The following is a 19,491-nucleotide window of genomic DNA, read 5'->3' on the forward strand; positions in this document are numbered from 1 at the left end:
CATCGCCAGTGAGCGCTCTATTTTTAAAGTTTCACAAACGAAGACGCTTAAAAGGTGCGTTTGAAGAAGTCTGTGCCCCCCCCCCCCCTTACACACACACACACACACTTCTTGCTAATAATAGTGCGACGACAGGCGACAACGCACGGCCATTTTCGACAAGTGGTACCTTTGATTTTGAACGGAGGGTCACATTTTAAGACCTTGAAGCTGTAAAACGTCAACTTTGATGCCGATCAAAGCAGAATAAAACCTGTGCAGCGAAGAGCTGTTTTTGCACCCCTGGTAGAACAAACCGAAATTGACGAAAACAACCAAGGGACCCCCGATATTTCTGGGTTTGACATTGCAGAATAGTTTTCACATCGAGGTGGCGCTACTGTCCCACGGCCAGTTATCAGCTGTCACTTTTGATGCTAACAAGCCCCGAAGGGAGTCTGAATTTGATAGGGGCTGAAGCTAAGCTGTTCAAAATACCTTTCGGGCAAGGCTACACCCCAGGGGTCGCGCAATTTGAGTAGAACCAGAAAATATGTTTTCAGATTTAACTGGACTGACTGAAAGCTCCTGCTGGTGCTTGTTAATAGCTGGTTGCTAATTGACAAAAGCCGCCCCGTGCCCCCCCAGTCACAATGTGGAGTCTCAATAGAAATCTTCATACTATTGGAACTGTGTGCAGTATGTGTGCTTTATTATTATCGACATTTATGGCAACGGTGTTTGTTAGGACAAAAAAGCAAGCAGTTATTTTTTTTGTTGAGTTGTTTTTCTACTTAAATCTTTAAGTTCAATTTTCGCAAAAGCAAAACTTAAAATATTTACCGCAATTTCTCGTGTATAACGCGCATTCCCCCCCCCCCCCCCCCCCCCCCCCCAAAAAATTGTCAAAAGTCAATGGTGCACATTATACATAGGTATAAGGGCGAATGGAATAAACTTTCACATTTTATAAATGTAAGCCGCCATCTAGCGGGTATGAATAAGCTGTACACTTTCATTCTAATATGCCACCGCCACCTAGCGGTTATAAAAAAGGTGTAGCCTCCACGTTCATTCCAATATGACAGGGGGTACGTATGACTGCATGTGTGTACAGTTGTGCTCATAAGATTACATACCCTGGCAGAATTTGTGAAATATTGTTGGTTTTTTTTTTCTATGACTGATGACTGAACCACAACCATCATTAATTTCTTAATGGTTATGTTTTGTTTAATGATAATGTTGTTTTCTGAAATGCTTGGCTGTTTAATTTGAATCCCATTAAAATAAAATAAAATGTGTTTCGCCGAGTCCTTCATGTTTTCTTTCAAGAATTGTACCCATCTTACAAATTCTGCCTGGGTAATCAAACATATGAGCACAACTGTGTGTTTTCTCATTTACTAAATAAAAAGCAGGGCTGTGAATTTCAAAATAAGAGCAAGTCAATTCAAGAAAGAATTACGTGTTCAAACAAAGTGCTTCACTTCAGAATAATTTGAACTAACAAAATACAGCTCATACTTCATGTTTTGATCGTATGAGTAGAAGCAAAATCATGCATTGTAAAAATGCATTATACATAGGTAGAAGCGTTTTCCAGAATTTTGAGGTCAACTTTGGGGGTGCGCATTATACATGGGTGCGCATTATACACGAGAGATTACGGTAGTTGAATTGCCTAACCTGAAATTTGATCGAAGTCTGGGCTTTGGAAATTTTGAGTTCACCATTTTTAATGTATTTATTTAACAGTGAAGTGCTGGCCAGGTCACTTCCACTATTAACCTCCTGTATTCAAAAAGCCTGGCAGGTGCGGGCGCCGTTTTTCCCTGCCAAATTCCCGAGCCCATTCCAACGACATCATCACTGTGGCTTGTGTGTGTGTGTGTTAACTGTCAATCAGTGCACAAACAAGCAGGCCACCAGAGAGATGATTTTTTTTACACCAAAAGAGTATTTATTCCCGGTTTTTTCACTCTGCCTCAAAAGTGCAGATGGTGTACAACTCGCACAAGTTTCCGAACATTCACACACAGAGCAGTGCAAAGACGTGATCCGTGTTGCGAAATAGTCCCCAGGCAACTCATCGATAAGCTATCAAAAAAAATATTCTTTCAGCTGCTGATTACCGGATCCCGCGAAGAGGAGGAGGACCGTGAAATCAAGAGGATCTTGGTTCAGGGGGACTTTATGCCTTGACGAGGGCACCAAATTCTGTGGGAGTAGAAGGGAAACGGACATAAGATGCTTAACCAATAGGAAGTTAAGCTGGCTTTGGAGTTCCTTTTACACCCTCTTATCACATTTCCATGCAACATGAAAGTTAATCAAAACACTTGGGGAAAATGTGGATTTCTTTTGAAATGTTTGTGATTTCTTATTACATTTCTTGGGGGGGGGGGGAATTCAATTTTTGACATTATTTCCTACTTAACTACTAATGATCTTTTTTTTTTTTTTTTTTTTTTTTATTACAGTTCCAAATGACACAATGTTAACGAATCCTGATTCCTATTCGGATTGTTAAGCCTCGGTGGAGGTTCTGTTCCAATGCGAAACCTAGTATTTTGAAGCAAGCGTGTGACGTGCACGTAGAAGAAGTATGAAAAGAAGTCTCACCCTCGATTCCGATCTTGCCGTCGCCATCGCTGTCACCGGCGGTGAGGAAGGCTCTGGTCTCCTTGTCGGTGAGCGCTCTGGCGGACGCAGAGAAGTTCTTCAGGAACAGCCTACAAACGAGTGGGTTTTCATTCGTCAGCATTATTGTGAAACAAATGTATTTGCCGCATGTGTGCATATATCTATATACAGTGGACCGGTACCGGGCCGCAGAGAAAGCTTCGGATTTTAAGTAGGACTCCTGATATCGTGTCGTGTCGTTCAAAAGAACACGTCTTTTCAGTCAACGTCATGAACTGAAATGAGTTTTATGAAATGATTTTCGAGCTCTGCCGCCGTTGAGACAGCCCGCTCGGACCGGAAACAGAAGCGTTCGAGCAGGCTCGGACCGGAAACGGAAGCGTTCTGTGCAGTCTCGACGTGTCAATTGAGACGCGCAGCTGTTGCGGCGCGGATGATCCGGTCAATTTTCAGAATAAAACAAATTGACACCAGAATTGCAATAGAACAGAAATTATATAAATTGGCCATTCTTTCTCTGCGGCCCGGCAACAAATGTCTCACGGCCCGGTGCCGGTATTGTATTGGAAGAAATTATAAATTAAAATCAAATATTATTCTTTCACTATATTTACTGACTGCTTATTAATTACAGTGACTTGAAGAGTTCATATTATATTTCTATAATATATTAATTCAACTAAAATGGAATATACATATAAAAATTGAATTACATGAGCTTTCTATGCATGTTCCATCAATTTCCACTATTTTCTAATTTAAAAAAAAATATATGGTTGATTCGGCTAATAATCCCTGGATATATATGATACTTTTTCGAAATTTTGAAATGTAATTATTTTAAAATATTGAGGTATTTTTTAAATTTTAGGATAGATACTGATATACTACTAATATATACTGATTTAGAATGTCTAAAAATGCTTAAATTACATTATTTAAACTATTTAGGATAAATTACATTCAACAAATATCTAGCCTACTGTCTATATTTTAAATTCCTTAATTTTTATGATCTAGTTCCTGGAAATACATATTTACATCAATTTTTGAAATATTTAGGAAACGCTTTAATTCTAAAAAAAAAAAAAAAAAAAAATGTGTACAGTAACATCTCGATTTTTAACTCCTTAGCACCTGTATTTTTATGGCGTCTTCACCCATTGGAAATCCACAAATCGTGAAGTCACAATATTCATTTTAAAAACTTGTCGTTTGTCAAATTTGTGTGTTTTTGGTTTTGTTTTTGTTTTCTGGGAACATTCACATGTGGCTTCTAGGCAACTAATGCAGCCGAAAATGGAAGGTGTCGCACGAGCCCGCCCCCGTCTCACTTGAGCTCATCCTCCTCAATGAAGCCACTGTTGTCCTGGTCGATGATCTGGAAGGCCTTCTTCACGTCGTCGAAAGACTTGCCGGCCAGGCCGCACACACTGAAGAAACTCTTGTAGTTGAAGGAGTCGGCGGCTGCGAAGCGCACGCACGCAGTTGAGCGAAAAATACCGCGGAACAAACACCGGACACACAGACAGGACAGAGCAAAGAAATGGATAAGATAGGTTTACCTGCGCAGCCATCCAGCGCTGCTTTCACATCGGCTTCTTTGAGGACACCAGCGAAGGCCATTTTAAATGTTGTTTTTTTTTTTACCCCCCTTACCTACAAAGAGGGACAAACGACAGTTACCATAAGTCGGAAATTAATCACATCACGACAACAACAACAACAACAACAACATCAACAGCTCAGCTCACATCGCCCATACGTAATTCCAATGTAAACACGATAAGTCATGATCAACGACTGAGTCGATGCCAAACATGCCGCTGCTGCTGCCGCCTACTACGAAAGCGAGGGTCCTCACAACAAGATACATGACGTCGCTGCCAACAAAAACAAGGCGCCGCGTTGCAAGTGCATTGGGTTGACGCCATCCAATATTTATTTCACTTCTGTACAAATGCCCATCATCCACAACGTCCTCTGGAGTCCTGTGATCCGAGTTGGCGCAGGCAGTCGCCTCCGTACGATTATCATTGTAGTCCAGCGTGTCCTTTTGTGGATCCTCAGTGGGGGTGGGAGGCCTTTGGGGTGGTGCGCACTCACCTTTGACCTGCGTTGAGGCGAGTGAAAACACCGAGGCGGATTCCGCAAGTGAATGTCCCTACAGCACTTTGCTTGCCTCTTATATATCCTCCAGCAACACCATTTACAGAGCTTTGGGGTCGGGGGCGGGTGTCGGGTGCCAAGATGCAGTGGCTTTCGAAAAAAAAATGTGTCTACTAGTGCAGTCTATTTTTAGGGCAACAAATGAGGGATGCTTCCCACGTGGCCACAGCACGCAGTCGCCCGCTGACTTCACGGGACAAAATTGCACACGTCCGACTTGGAACGACGTCAAACGGGATTCTGGCGTCATTCGAAGCGACTTGGAATCGAAAAAATGGCCGCCTAATGAGACCTTGCGGGCTATACAGTTTCTGCTCGTGGACCAATCAGGAAGGCTGCTCTCGGTTGCGAGTGAAACACGCAGGATGCGTTTATCCCTGCGATAACGACTTGGATCTTCATATTGCAGCCACATGCTCGTTGACACTATTGGGCCTCGAAAGTACGGCGCAAAAAAGTCCCGCGTCGTCTTGATGTTATTTATTACAATTGCTATGCAACATTATTTCCATATTTTCTTTCTTACAATAAAGCCAAAAAGTACGATAAAAATGATGGAAAGCACAACTGAAATTTCTTTACAGCCTATTATTTGCCTTACGTATGTGTTATTCATAAGTATTTATTGTCAAATAAAGCTTTTTCGAGTTTATTTTGTTTAGTTTTTTGTTTTTTTTTCTTCAGAATAAAGCCAAGCGCAAGTTCCACTTTTAGCACTTATATTTTGTCACATACATATAGACATACGACCATGCATAGGGATTATCATTTTAAAAAAAAAAAAGATAAACTAAGGGAAAATAAATAGAAAAAACTACTAAATAAAATCACAATTAAAAAAACATAAAACAAGATAAAGTTTGAAGATTACTTACATGAAGGAGAAATAAATTGAAGAATGAACTTTGAAATCTGTATCTTAGAGTATTTATATATCTTCTTTCTGCACGTCTGTATATCATATTTTATATCATCTATTAGTATTTGTATTGAGTCGTTATTTTTACCAGTCTCTTAATACCGACAGAAAACACTATAAAACTGAGAAAGTTATTAAAAGTTCTAATATTTTCAGTTAAATTCTACCACACTACCAACATAAAGGGGAGGAGGGGGGCTTACAAAACAACTGATCAACATTGGAAAGAAGTAAAATTCAGGAAAAAAATAATTGAGCAGTGTAAAATTGTATGCATAACATATCACACAAAAGAGAATCACATGGAAATAAAATACAGAAACAGATTAAATCACTTGAACAACAATGTAAAATATGATGCTATTACCTTAAATCAAAGTTGTAAAGTACCACCCCAATTCCGATGAAGTTGGGACGCCGTGTTAAACATAAATGAAAAGCCGAATACAACGGTTTGCAAATCATGTTCAACCTATATTTAATTGAATACACTACAAAGACAAGCTATTTCATTTTCTAACTGATCAACTTGATTGTCTTGAGCAAATAATCATTCACTTTGAATTTCATGGCTGCAACACGTTCCGACAAGCGTTGGGACAGGGTCATGTTTACCACTGTGTTACATCACCTTTTCTTTGAACAACATTCAATCAACGTTTGGGAACTGAGGACACTCATTGTTGAAGCTTTGTAGGTGGAATTCTTTCCCGTTCTTGCTCGACGTACAGCTTCAGCTTGTTCAACAGTCCGGGGTCTCCGTTGTCGTAGTTTACGCTTCGTAATGCGCCACGCATTTTCAATGGGAGACAGGTCCGGACTGCAGGGAGGCCAGTCGAGTACCCGCACTCTTTTACTACGAAGCCACGATGTTGTAACGCGTGCAGACTGTGGTTTGGCATTATCTTGTTGAAATAAACAGGGGCGTCCACGAAAAAGACGTTGCTTGGATGGCAGCATATGTTTCACCAAAACCTGTATGTGTAACAGCCTGAATAAAGGGAGATGAAATGACCACTCAGACAAGGATGTTTCTTCTACGGAAGCTCTACCGAGGTTGCGACATCGCGCCGAGAACTCCCGCCTCTGTCTTTAGCAGGCATAAACAGTCGATCGCTTTTCGCAAAGAGGCTAAACTAGCAGATCACAAACCTGGCATATTGTACACGTGTAGAACAAAAGTATTTTTAAAGCGTGTTCACCATATTTAAACCTAAATACGTTTTTAACTTCTTCTAGAGCGCAAATCTTTTAACATTTCCCACAAGTCTCAAAGTCCTACAATCATCTCCATGAGTTTTACCTATTCATGAATTACTGACTTTTGAATTCTATTATGACCTATCATATATGACTAATCTATCACATATGTACCTTTCAGCATTAATGGTGCCTTCGCACATGTCTAAGTCACCCACGCCATTGGCACTAACACAGCCCCATACCATCACAGATGCTGGCTTTTGAACTTTGCGTCCATAACAGTCCGGATGGTTCTTTGGATGGTGTTTGATTATACTGATTGGACTTGATTAGGAAAGCCACACACCATCTTGCTGTGGGGGTGTTTTTCAGCTGCAGGGACAGGACCAACGGTTGCAATCGAAGAAAAGATGAATGCGGCCAAGTACAGGGATATCCTGGACGAAAACCTTCTCCAGAGTGCTCAGGACTTGGCCTAAGGTTCACCTTCCAACAAGACAATGACCCTAAGCACACAGCTAAAATAACTAAGAAGTGGCTTCAGAACAACTCTGTGACTATTCTTGAATGGGCCAGCCAGAGCCCTGACTTAAACCCAATTGAGCATCTCTGGAGAGACCTGAAAAAGGCTGCCCACCAACAGTCACCATCCAACCTGACAGAACTGGAGAGGATCCCGAAATCCAAGTGTGAAAAACGTCTTGCATCATTCCCAAAAAGACACATGGCTGTTTTAGCCCAAAACGGTGCTTCTACTAAATACTGACCAAAGGGTCTGAATACTTATGGCTGTGTGATATTTCAGTTTTTCTTTTTTAATAAATGTGCAAAAATGTCAACAATTCAGTTTTTTTTTTCTCTGTCAATACGGGGTGCCGTGTGTACATTAATAAGGAAAATGAACTTTAATGTCACAGCCGTGAAGGCAGTTGTCCTGATAATTTCTTAAGGGAGCTTAAATGATACAGTAAAAAATGTACGGGGCCAGTACGGGTTCTGACAGGGTCACCGCAACTTGGGTCACAGTGGCCACCACCCAAAAATGCTTAATCTCAATCGCTTTTGGTTTGCCTCTAGTTAATTCATTTCCCTTATTTTCACGTCATTAAAAACAGGGGGACATTGGGATCAAAACATCAATACATTTATTGATCAGTTCCAGGTAAAACGATTGAACACACACGGCTTCCAGAATTCAACGTCTTCCGTAGCGGACATTTGATATCAGACCAAGAAGGAGAGCAGCAGGTAGGCAAGCAGGTTTTGAACATCTGAGGGTTCTGGTCTGTGCATGAAACGATCTGGTAAGTTAGGAATATCCATCCTGCTATTATTTAACACAGGGAAAGACAGTCATGGCCATTCAAGCTATTCTCTTGATTTCAGGAGATCGCAGAACTCTGTAGGGAAAAGAACAAAAAATGAGGAGTTTACACGCAAAATACATGGGCACACAGCTTGAGTGCATCCGACTTTTTATCCAGTGTGATTTCAGCACTAGATAGTGGATAGCTCCTTCTAGCCCCCTCTTCAGATTTACTATTTTTTTTTTAGGGTGGTTGGGGAATGGTCTGAATGCCTTGATTGGCCACAGCAGCGTTTTCCGACCTTTATCTGAGTCGAGGCACATATTTTAAACGTGAACTATCTCCCGGCGCGCCTCCAAACCCAAATGGCACAAAAAGCTATGTACGCGACAGTATTCTACGCTCGTAAATGATCATGATGGTCTTCATTTAAGCAGCAAGCAAATGTCAGGAAAAGCCTACCAGAACACCTCCGCTTTATTTTTGAGCAGGTGTGCGCCGACTCCCATTTTACACGAGCTGAAATGTGACTGGTTCATTCTGACCACAGCCACATCCCCAGTTGTGAGTGAGCGTGCAGACTTTTGCAACCACATGATCTCCACTGTTTATTTCGTTTCAACTTGACCTCTTTGGAAAGATCTGAATTATTATCAAAAACCTGGCATTTTGGACAGGGGTGTGTAGACTTTTTTTTTTATAGCCACTGTATACTGTACAAGAAGCGGGTGTCCAATTTGATCCAAATTAGGATTACTGCTCGGCCTTGGCGGAAGTCTGCGCTCTACCGAGGTCCACTGGAATTTGGACATTTTCCACGCACAAACCTTTCATCCCAATCTTGCCGTCGCCGTCTCGGTCTCCCGCAGCCATCAGGGTCTTGGTTTCAGCCGCTGTCAGCTCCCTCGCGTCGGGAGAGAAATTCTGAAGGAATAATCTGATGGAGGAGTAAAATGATGCGTAGAATCAATCTGTACTGATGACAATTATCATTTTATACTGCAGGTCTAGTGACTGCCTTCAGTCACCCCTTGTGCGCTAATTCGCAGTTGTATCATTCAAAAAGTGACTTCTGCTTGAGGGTTCTTACATGCGTCTATCTGTGCCACGCTTCATCCTTCTTGAAGCCCTTAAACCACTCATGCCTACACACCAAACACACATACACACAGAAACACACAGCCACACACACACACACACACACACACATACTTTAGCTCCTCCTCCTCAATGAATCCGCTCCTGTCCTGGTCCAGAACTGCGAACACAGTTTTCCGGTTTGCTTCCGACGAGTCGACCAGTCCCACTTGTGCAAAGAAAGTTTTGTGGTTGAACGTGCCCGGGGCTGCGTAGTGATGAAAAATAAATAAATGAATGAATTTCAAAAAAAATAAACGAAAAAAAAAACAAAAAAAAAAAAGACAAAACAGCCAAAAACACTAATCCAAAAATACTTACCTCTCCAAGTTGCACCATCATGACCAGCATCAAAAATACAGTCGTGCCTTGGTATACTATCTTCATTTATTCTGTGACCATGCTTGCGAGACAAAACACTTGTATCTCTAATATACGGACATACTGCACATGGAGACGGTCTCAGTTCCTCTGTGATATTCGTCTTTCTTCGCAGAGGATAAAGAATATATGCCTGTGAGCATTGTTATATTATCTGTCTCCATGTGTTACTTGAGTATTTATTTTTCTGATGACGTTTGACTTTTATTTGCTACACTTGAAAACGGATATCAGTACTTTCGACTCCTTATTATGTCAAAGTAGATTTTTGTTTTTGTTTTGTTTTTTACCACTCGCTCGTGAGAGTAATAACTCTAGACCTTCTATTTCTCTCTTTTTTTTTTTTTTGTGTGTGTTTTTTTTTTGTTTTGTTGTAAATGTACCGTGCATTACACTCAGTTTGTGTCAAAATAACCCTACGAGGCATTTGGGTACCAGAACTGCTCTCCTGCCACACTGTGCTTGGTTGCCTGCACACTCTATTGTCAATCTGACCAAACACGTTACACAGGTTGACCCTCTGGGAGTCTCTAGCTTTGTGTATGTGTGTGGTTTTTTGTTTGTTAGTTTTTTTCCCCCGCTGTATCACAGTTAACCTATTGCTGATTGCATTGCAGTTTTTTTTTTTTTTTTTTTCATAATCATATCGCGCGCATTATTCGCCAAATCACGGGATTTTGAGTGGAAAACGCTTCCCAGCCTGAAACAGTAAAGCTAGTGTTAAAAAAGAAAAAACAAAAAAAAAATCATTAAAACACATTTAACAAGGAATCAAATGTACACAGTGTACAGCATAGGTGTCAAACTCAAGGCCCGGGGGCCAGATACGGCCCTCCATATCATTTCATGTGGCCCGCGTAAGCAAATCATGGGGCATCTACTGCATGTTCTTCTGGACCAAAATTTCAAATTGTCATCGCTTCTAATAATGCTGAGAAATTGCAAGCAAATCAGAAAGTTCGTAGTGATGCAGCTAGGCCGATGCGTTTCACGTTTTGGCTTTTCAGCTGTACGAAAACCAAGCTGATGTACAAAAACTGGGACAACATTTCGGCGAAAAAAAATATCAAAAACCGAAACATACGAAAAGAAATTGGGGCAGACGAAAACCGAGGTTCCACTGTGTATTTAATATGATGGAGCGATAACACATTTATATGGTCCCGGAGTCATAACCGCCCTCTGATGGAAACCGTAACTAAAATGTGGCCCATGCCAAAAAAAAAAGAGCTCGACACCCCTGGTGTGCAGTACTACTGTGCATTATTGTATGTTTAAGAGTTTGAAAGATGTTTAAGAGTATAAAAAGTGTTTACAAGCGTACGGTGGAGATTAATAACAGTGCAGGGAAGATTAATAACAGTCTGGGGATGTTCATACAGCGTTAATATATGTATAAGTAATACAAAAAAAAAAATTAAAAAAAAAAATAATAATATATATATATATATATATATATATATATATATATGTATGTGTGTGTGTGGTCTCTACTTCGCTGATTTCACCAATTGCGGGGGTGGTCCGGAATATTACAGTATTCCAATCCTGAATAGGGTGTGAAAGCGTTTTCGCATCCAATGGCCTGACTCACCTTGGCACGACTGCACCGCAGCCTCGATGTCCTCGTCTCTCAGCGTCCCTGGAAATGCCATGTTTGCTCTCTTTCCCCTGCGCTTGCCCGAGGGAGTCACGCACATGCACACAAAAAAAAAAAGTGACAGTCGAGCCAAAGTGTGGGGAAGGTGTTTTCTGCTTTGAGGTGACACGTTCGGCGGTCCGAATTTCTAAAGCGCGCCCACGCATAGATTGTTTCCGTTTGTTTCATTTCACCGTGGCAAAAGATACAAAACACATTGTTTTCGATTAAAGGGGTTGATTCATGCATCATTTTATCATTTGTTCTTGATTGATATTACCACACTATTGGACCTTTATATTACTTAATGACTCTCTTTACTTAGTAAACTTGTGTTCCTGTCGTAAATCAACACTCGAATGACTCCAATTATCTGTGACAAATTCTTTGTGTTGATTCCCATTTTTGCATATCCAACAGGCCTTTTCATCGCAGAAATAGCTACTATAAATACATTCATGCGGAATAAATAAATAAACAAGGCGCTTACCGTTCTGCAGTCAAGCTTTTGGTTTGCACTCTCTGTGTCTCGGTTTCGTTCGTTGTGCTTCCGAGCCACCAACTCTCTCTTGCACCTCTGTGACGCTTTGTGCAAGGAGCAACCTAACGCATCTGTCATCAAACCCGAAGAGAGTTCCCCCACCTCATCATCTCCTCCTCCTCCTCCTCCTCCATCGGTTAATCAGAGCACATCATTTCTCACTCAAATTGTTTTGTTTTTTTTGCAAACTTGGAATTGTTTGTCGAATTATCTCCGGGTACTCCGGTTTCCTCCCACATCCCAAAAACATGCATGGTAGGTTGATTGAAGACTCTAAATTGTACTTCAGTAGATTTTTCAGGTATCTGGATTTGACTTGAGTATTTACTTTTCTCATGACGTTATACTTTTACTTAAATTATTATTATTTTTTTTTGCATACCGACTGTGTGGCCTTGGCTCATTTTCTAGAAAGAACATTTATCCAAAAAAAAAAACCAACAAACTTTTACACACATCTCATAGCATACTGGATGTACTGATCCAAGTGTGGACATTGTGTGTTTCTGACCTTGCCCTTGCAACACCGTTGCAAAATTCAATTGACTTCCATTTAACATGAGTTTGAATGTGACTAATTCATTCCGAACGCTAGCCAGATCCCCAGTTAGGAGAAGGTGTGTGCACTTGTTCAACCAGATTTTCTCAGTTGTTTATTTGTTTACTTTTACATCTCCTATCAAAAACATTTTGAAAAAAACAATTGAGTTGTACTGGTTAGGGGTCACAATAATGGTGGAAACAATTTTGGAAATTATTTATCTTGGTCTCATTTTTTTTTTTTTTTTTATATCACAAGAATGTGGCATTTGAACAGGGGTGTGTAGACTTTTTATATCCACTGTATCTATGAAGCTGCGGTAAATCCATTTCAGATTTAATCATAGATTTCCACCTGACTAACTGAGACTGGCCGAAATACGTATACAGTAATCCTTCGTTTATTGAGGCAGTTAGGTTCCGCACCACACTCCTATTAACCTCTACCATACTCGAATAAACACTTTCTATAGTCTTAAAAAAAAAAAATTTAAAAAAAAAGTACACTATGTACATTTTATTCATTCTAATATATGTTTTCATGCATTTCGTTGTTGTTTTTTTCCCCAGTTTTAATGTTTTAGGCTAAGAAGTGTTTTATGTATTTTTTTTCATTTTTTTTTTCACCACAAAAGAATTACAGCATACACTCAAAATCTCACGATACGGCGAATAATGTGAGATATGAATATGAAGAAGAAGAAAAAATCCTCAATGCAGATAATCCACAATAGGTACAATACAGCAAGGGAACACTGTATGTTAAGAAAAGAGTACAACTATTTATTTTATTTATTTTTATTGTATATGATTGAGAGTGCTGCACAGTGAACGACTGGTTAGAACATCTGCCTCACAGTTCTGAGGTCTCACCCGCGACCTCGCACTCGCGACCCTAGTGAGGATGAGCGATCAGAAAATGCATGGATGGATGGATGATTGACAGGAAAACAAAAAAAATGTTGTTGTTTTTAAAATCACTTTTACTTTATACTTAAGTACATTTCAAAGTCTGTACTTTGCTTTTCTTTTGACTTTTGGAGTTAATTCCGTACTCCTACTGTATCTGTATTTTACCTAAGTACAGCGCGTGAGTATTTCGCCCACATCTCGCTGTGCTTCGGCAAACTTTCCACAACCTTCGCGAAATGCGTTATGTTTCTATGACAAATAATGAGTGGTGCCGATTGGCTGTACGTTCAAGAGTGACAGTATTCCCAGCCTCAATTGGCTCTCACGCCGCGTCAATCACGCTTTCGCTTTGGTCGCCGCCCAATTTCGTGACGTGACGTCGCGAAGGAACATGGCGCTTCGGAGGGGATGAGTTTCACGATAGTCACGTTTGATTTATTCCTGTCAGTCTGCGTTTACTTGAATAACGTCAAGCGGCATCCACCGAATATGATAGGGCGTCGGGCTCGTTCGCACCTTTTGTCCGAGTGGACACCGGAAACGGGCGTTTAGTAGCCGTGTTCGTTGTCGTTAGCGACTGTTATCATCGACATGCTAGCCGAAGCTAAGTGACTAAAGAGCGACAGCATGCTTGCCTACGTTCACGTTCTATTGTTAACCAATGACTGAAACACGACTTGTCATCATCGTACCTGAGCGTCAGTTGTTGTTGACGACGACACTTGCAACCATCTAGCGGCTTGTTTCGAAGCCAAGCCAGGAGGATGAAGAGCTGCCACGGATGTGTTCCGCTGCTGCTCAAGGCGGTCTTGCTGTGGGTATGCTGGCCAGCTGAAGGTGCCCCGTTTCAGGATCGCCACAGCACAGGTAAGGAAGGCGTTTGGGGAATTATTGATGCTCATTTTTTTTTCCTTTTCAATAATAATAATAATAATAATAATAATAATATATATATTTTTAATCCAGCCTCATATGCGTTCGCTCACCAATGGCTAAACGCTAGAAGCTAACAATACAGCACCTATTGACGAATCGATGGGAAGTTTAGGGTGGGGATCTGGCTGAGCTACCGATACGAGGTACAGGCCTTATTTCAAGGTATCGGATACTCGTGAAGGCTCCCGATACCAGCCAACAATTCTTAAGGCAAAAAAAAAAAAAAAAAAATCTGACGTCGAGTAAGTCCTCCCCACAAGTAGTTGGCGCTACACTGCATCCGTTTGACACATTGGTTAATCAATCATGCGTGTTAGAACGAAAGAACGTGTTCATTCAAATTGTATGTATCAAAAGTATTAGTGGTGTTGGTGAGTGAAACAATTGAATAGAGAAACAAGAAAGGAAATTGTAATAATAATAACAATAATAATAATAGTAATAATGATAATACTGCTTTAAAAGCAATAAAATAAGTAATACAAATAATAAGGGCGGGCCTTATTTTTCATGATTTTAGAGGCATTAAAAAAAACATTGTTTATCTTGATAGTTCTGGGGAAAATATATAATCCTAAATTTTTTTTTACTGTGACAGCCCTATTGGCGGTGGAAATTGTATTAATTTATTCCCAACAGAATATTCTCTTCGTTTCATAGCTTTTCTCTTGGCTGCACTGCTTCTATTTGTCCTACCAGGGCCAGCAAGCTGACCCTCGAAGACGTCAACATTTCCCAGTCCTCTGATTGGTTAGTCAGATCAAAACTTGCTACAGCCAAAACGTGTGCACACTACCATACATTTAATAATCAGTGTCTCTGGAAAGCTAGAGGTTGAACGCCAAAATATCTTTTTTGTAGTTAACGATAATGTGATAAAAGCCAATTCAAAGTCGATTATTCGATGATGTCAATGGTATTTTGGAGCACAGTACCACGGTCCACAACCGTTTTTTGCACCATGGACTGGTTTCACTTTGACATACAGTATTTTGACGGACTGGCATAGAAACAAATACAAACTAATGATTAAAAATATGATTCACTATTACTGTAATTGTGGTTGTAATTAGTGGGAGCCCTGACAATGTTTTTCGCTTAAAATGAGGCTGTGTTCCACTTGTTGTAAGACTTCACATTGTAGCCAGGCTCTAAAAAAATTATGCATTTCTCTCTTTCACTGTTTCTATTTCACTTGTGCTTTTGTTGTATTTCGGGATGACTTGCATATTTCGCAATTGACTGTGCTACCATTCAAATTTGTTGGTGCAATATTTCCACACGCTTGTAGCATAGTATGGCCGTACACCCTACTGCGTCAAGTGTTATGAGACTGTGTCATGATGTTAGTTGGTGCATGTTGTTATATGAATCAAGTTCTCGTTAGCACAGAGTTGTTGTCCATGCATTATTGGACATAGCATTTTGGTGACGAAGATGGGCCTTTACATGACACTGCGGTCCTCGTTCCACGGCCACCAGTCTCGCTGGTATGAATACTTTAAGCCTATTGACGATCAGAATAGCTGTAACTAGCTAGGCTAACCGATATTCTCATCCACAATCAGTGAATTTCCTTCTGGCCCGATTTTTCGCTGTTCTAGATAGCATTATAGTCCACGGACGGCGACAGACAGCTGAGTTTTGTAAATTGGCCAATTGAAGGACAAGATGCCATAAACGATTATTTGATGATTAGCAATGGCTCGACTTCCAGCTTTCGACAACGATGTGGAGTAGTCGATTAAGGGCTTCAACCCCTATGATGAGCATGATGTATTTTACGTAAATTTATGTTTATGTCATGTTACTACATGAATTCTAAACTGCTCCAGATGATGTACGTGGCACAGTTCTGTGCTGTCATGTAACATATTTTGTAATGAAGCTGCCAATGGATAACTGCCACAAACAATTCAAGTTTATCATCTCTAGTAAATTATTAGCAATGGTGCTGTTTGCTCAATCATAAACTGGCACTCAAGAAAGAGAGGTTGGTACGGTGTTTGTTTTTTTATGAGTCAGTCAGTCTTAAATTGCAGTATGGATGGATCTGTTAGAATGCAATACACGCTTCTGAATGAAGCTGGGATAAATGGTAGTTGTTGTCATTGTTGTATCCAGGCCTGAGACTGACAGTGGCTGGGTATTGGGGCACTGTCCTATAATTGAACCCACACCATCTGGAATTCATTCCGTGACTAAGCTTGTAAATCAATTTACTCAAAATCGTACACCAATTAAACAGGGTCCGACATTAACAGTGGCCCGTGGCCACTGCGGTGCTGTGTGGGGCCACCGTCTACGTATAGCCACTGGCCCGCTCAGCCCAGTACAAATTTCTAGGTCACCGAACATTATCTCCTGCCAAAAATAGCCCAAAACTGCATTTTCAGTGTTGTTCTTTAACTCTTTTATCGTTGAAACATCCAGTCCAAGACAGGATGTTGTGATGACGGAAGGAGAAACTTGACCAGCACCGCCTGACTCGATAAACTCGCAAGAATTCTGGTTAGCCTCAAGACAATAGCCGAAGCTAACGCCGCCAGTCACATACAGCAGCTCGGCCTTTGCAGCCTGTAGAATGTTAATCTGCCCTCCCTGAGCGTGCTTTAAGATGTTTATTGCCACCCCAGTTGGCGTTTACTGTAAAACTAAGCACAACAAAAATGATTACCCTCATTTTATATTTAAATACAAGAGACACATCGCCAGGTTAATGCTAACAGTCAATGGAAAATCCTATTGACGGGCTCGCTAGTATTAGCATATGGTCACGACAGGGATTTACCTTCAAATAACGAATATTCACACACAAACCTTCAAATAACGAATATTCACACGCAAACGCCATAGTAACATATATGTGTAAAGGTATACACATACAGACATGCGTGTCTATATGTGTATGTGTAATAACAATACGGACATATATTCTTCCTAATCTGTGAAATATGAGGTTATTAAAGTTTTATCTGACTTTCTTCTTCTACTTGTTTTTGATCTTACAGTAAATGAATGGCTCCGTGCATGCATCGCACCACACTGCCCCCAAGACGCCGAGGCATACACAGCAGGAAAAGCAAATGCAGTCATTGACTGGTATAAAAAGACAATTAGGTGAATTAGGATAACCAAATTTTATTCTATTTGCTAAATTCCAGAATAATGAGGATTTTTTAAATACAATTTTTTACTTTTTTGTTTGTTTTTGAAGACAACTACAATAGGCAATACAGTCATGGCTAAAAGCATTGGCACGTTTTTAGCCCTGAATGTATTTATTGTTCTTTACTGTTTTTTCTTTCAATTTCTATTCTTTTAATAGTATTTTACTTGTTACCATTTTTTTTATTATTTTTTTTTACCAGTTATATTTTAAAGTTGAGTTTTGGTAGTTGAATAAATGCAAAGTTTTGAATAAAAAAACAATAGTTGTTTCTTTATCATGATTTCAATATTAGTCAAAATGACCGTGATTATAATTTTTTCCATAATCGCCCAGCCCTGGTGTAGCGTCCCCTTCACACTGTGCAGGCGTGCAACAGCTGCAAAGCAAATCCAAACAAACCTGTCAGATGATAGATGTGGAATTTGCATGTTCTCCCCATGCCTGCGTGGGTTTTCTCCGGCCACTCCAGTTTCCTCCCACATCCCAAAATTATGCATTAATTGGAGACTCTGAATTGCCCGTAGGTGTGACTGGGAGTGTGAATGGTTGTTTGTTTGTATGTGCCCTGCGATTGGCTGGCAACCTGTTCAGGGTGTACCCCGCCTCCTGCCCGATGATCGCTGGGATAGGCTCCAGCACGCACGCGACCCTAGTGAGAAGAAGCGGCTCAGAAAGTGGATGGATGAACGGATGCCCAGGCTGATGAAAATTACAGGCCTCTCTCATCTTTTTCAGTGAGAGAACTTGCACAATTGGTGGGTGACTAAATACTTTTTTGCCCCATTGTGTAAGCCTTTTGAGTTTATAAAACAGTCCCAAATTACGATTTGAACAACGCTATATTTAACTTTTAGCTGAAACATTAATTAATAACGATTAAGTCAATGGGGTTACTTCCACACACATTGCCTTTTAGTAGGTTTGATTTTGATACTGGTTATAAAGAACCCCGAGTCAAATGTTCATTTTAGTCTGTGATGCGGGCTGCTATGAAAATCGATGTTCATTATTTGAACACACTTAATTAAACCATGCAAACGTTTTTGACCCAGCCCCCTAAAAAAAATCTGAATCGGGAATCGTTTGGGGACCGGAATTGCTCAAATTCAAATGATGCCCAACCCTAGTCATCTCCAGGAATGCAATTGTACTAATAAGTTCTTAAAGTGGCTTCAGTATAAAGACACTTCAATAGGGAATAATCACAAAAACTTAATGTATTAGATCAATAATATACGAGGCCAGTACAAATTCTGACAGGGCCACCACTCAAAAAAGCTTAACATTGGATGCTGTTAAACGTTCCCCATTAAATTCCATTAATCTGTCCCAGCTCTGTATTGTATAAAACAATAAGAACATATTATCAAAGAGAGTGTTAAGAAATACACTGGTTTTATAAAGTGTAATTCCTGTATGTGTATGTTGGATGTGTGCCTTTAAGGGGCGTGGCCTAGTGAATAAAGTCAGGAGCTGGAGTTGGTTCGTCCACTGTTGATCTGGGGTTGATCTGTGTCCTCCAGTACCTTGTTGCAAGTGTTGCCATTTTGTATTTGTGTGTTTGACTGATTGTACCATTCAGTAAATGGCTGAAAGTGCATTGGCAACTGTGGCTCTCCTTGCCCACATGCGAGGGCATTACAGCACTGTAATTGCTCCGTTTGTTTTCACTCGAGCATCGGCATAACCTGAGGCTTGTTTGTAACTAAAATGTTTGTCCTGCAACACGTGCAAAAAAACAAAACGGCAAAGAAAACTCCCAAAAGTTGATGTATGACTATAATGTGAATAAAATCACACCACCTGCTGTAACATTCTCTATTGTCTCACAGTGAACATTGCTGATAATTCAGTTCAGGTCTTGTCTGTTGTGACAATCAGGTGACAGTGACACTTCTCCTCTGTTAATCAGGTTGAACATTGGCCTCGACTTCCCATCATCACGTTGCTTGGACGCTCAGTAACCTCTTTTACACCGAAATCATGCACAATTGCCACATCAGAGTCCAA

The 19,491-nt window shown here is 40.5% G+C and overlaps 3 protein-coding genes across 4 annotated transcripts in view; 1 reads left to right on the forward strand and 2 right to left on the reverse strand.

Annotated features, from left to right (window-relative positions):
• Positions 1-1,754: 1,754 nt before the first annotated feature.
• LOC133415038 (parvalbumin-2-like) lies at positions 1,755-4,774 on the reverse strand. Its single transcript, XM_061700837.1, has 5 exons — positions 4,732-4,774; positions 4,191-4,284; positions 3,960-4,092; positions 2,605-2,714; positions 1,755-2,199 (listed from the first exon to the last, which is right to left on the reverse strand). Exons 2-5 carry the CDS (start codon positions 4,249-4,251, stop codon positions 2,174-2,176), a joined length of 330 nt encoding a protein of 109 aa, XP_061556821.1. The 5' UTR covers positions 4,252-4,284; positions 4,732-4,774; the 3' UTR covers positions 1,755-2,173.
• Positions 4,775-8,070: 3,296 nt separating this feature from the next.
• LOC133415037 (parvalbumin beta-like) lies at positions 8,071-14,346 on the reverse strand. 2 transcript variants are annotated; one of them, XM_061700836.1, is made up of 5 exons: positions 14,066-14,346; positions 11,336-11,412; positions 9,436-9,568; positions 9,051-9,160; positions 8,071-8,316 (listed from the first exon to the last, which is right to left on the reverse strand). In XM_061700836.1, exons 2-5 carry the CDS (start codon positions 11,394-11,396, stop codon positions 8,285-8,287), a joined length of 336 nt encoding a protein of 111 aa, XP_061556820.1. In that variant the 5' UTR covers positions 11,397-11,412; positions 14,066-14,346; the 3' UTR covers positions 8,071-8,284. The 2 variants fall into 2 exon arrangements, with proteins under 2 accessions (XP_061556820.1, XP_061556819.1); XM_061700835.1 differs by lacking the exon at positions 14,066-14,346 and adding an exon at positions 11,871-12,028.
• Positions 13,745-19,491, forward strand: part of lmtk2 (lemur tyrosine kinase 2) — a 41,812-nt gene continuing 36,065 nt past the window's right edge. Inside the window, exon 1 of the mRNA XM_061700832.1 lies at positions 13,745-14,240. Coding sequence (XP_061556816.1) covers positions 14,138-14,240 — 103 coding nt within the window. The 5' untranslated portion in view covers positions 13,745-14,137. The remainder of the gene's footprint in view (positions 14,241-19,491) is intronic.

Source organism: Phycodurus eques, chromosome 16 (assembly GCF_024500275.1).
Source record: "Phycodurus eques isolate BA_2022a chromosome 16, UOR_Pequ_1.1, whole genome shotgun sequence".
Taxonomy (NCBI): domain Eukaryota; kingdom Metazoa; phylum Chordata; class Actinopteri; order Syngnathiformes; family Syngnathidae; genus Phycodurus; species Phycodurus eques.

Bases quoted from the DNA above. Each gene is read 5' to 3' on its own strand.
- LOC133415038 (XM_061700837.1), bottom strand. From the start codon at position 4,251: ATGGCCTTCGCTGGTGTCCTCAAAGAAGCCGATGTGAAAGCAGCGCTG. The intron at 2,715-3,959 runs GTGAGACGGGGG...ACTCGTTTGTAG, and splicing joins ATTGAGGAGGATGAGCTCAA to GCTGTTCCTGAAGAACTTCT. The intron at 2,200-2,604 runs GTGAGACTTCTT...CTACTCCCACAG, and splicing joins CGGCAAGATCGGAATCGAGG to AATTTGGTGCCCTCGTCAAG.
- LOC133415037 (XM_061700836.1), bottom strand. From the start codon at position 11,396: ATGGCATTTCCAGGGACGCTGAGAGACGAGGACATCGAGGCTGCGGTG. The intron at 9,569-11,335 runs GTGAGTCAGGCC...ATCACTACGCAG, and splicing joins TGCGGTGCAGTCGTGCCAAG to CCCCGGGCACGTTCAACCAC. The intron at 8,317-9,050 runs GTTTGTGCGTGG...TTTTCCCTACAG, and splicing joins CGGCAAGATTGGGATGAAAG to AGTTCTGCGATCTCCTGAAA.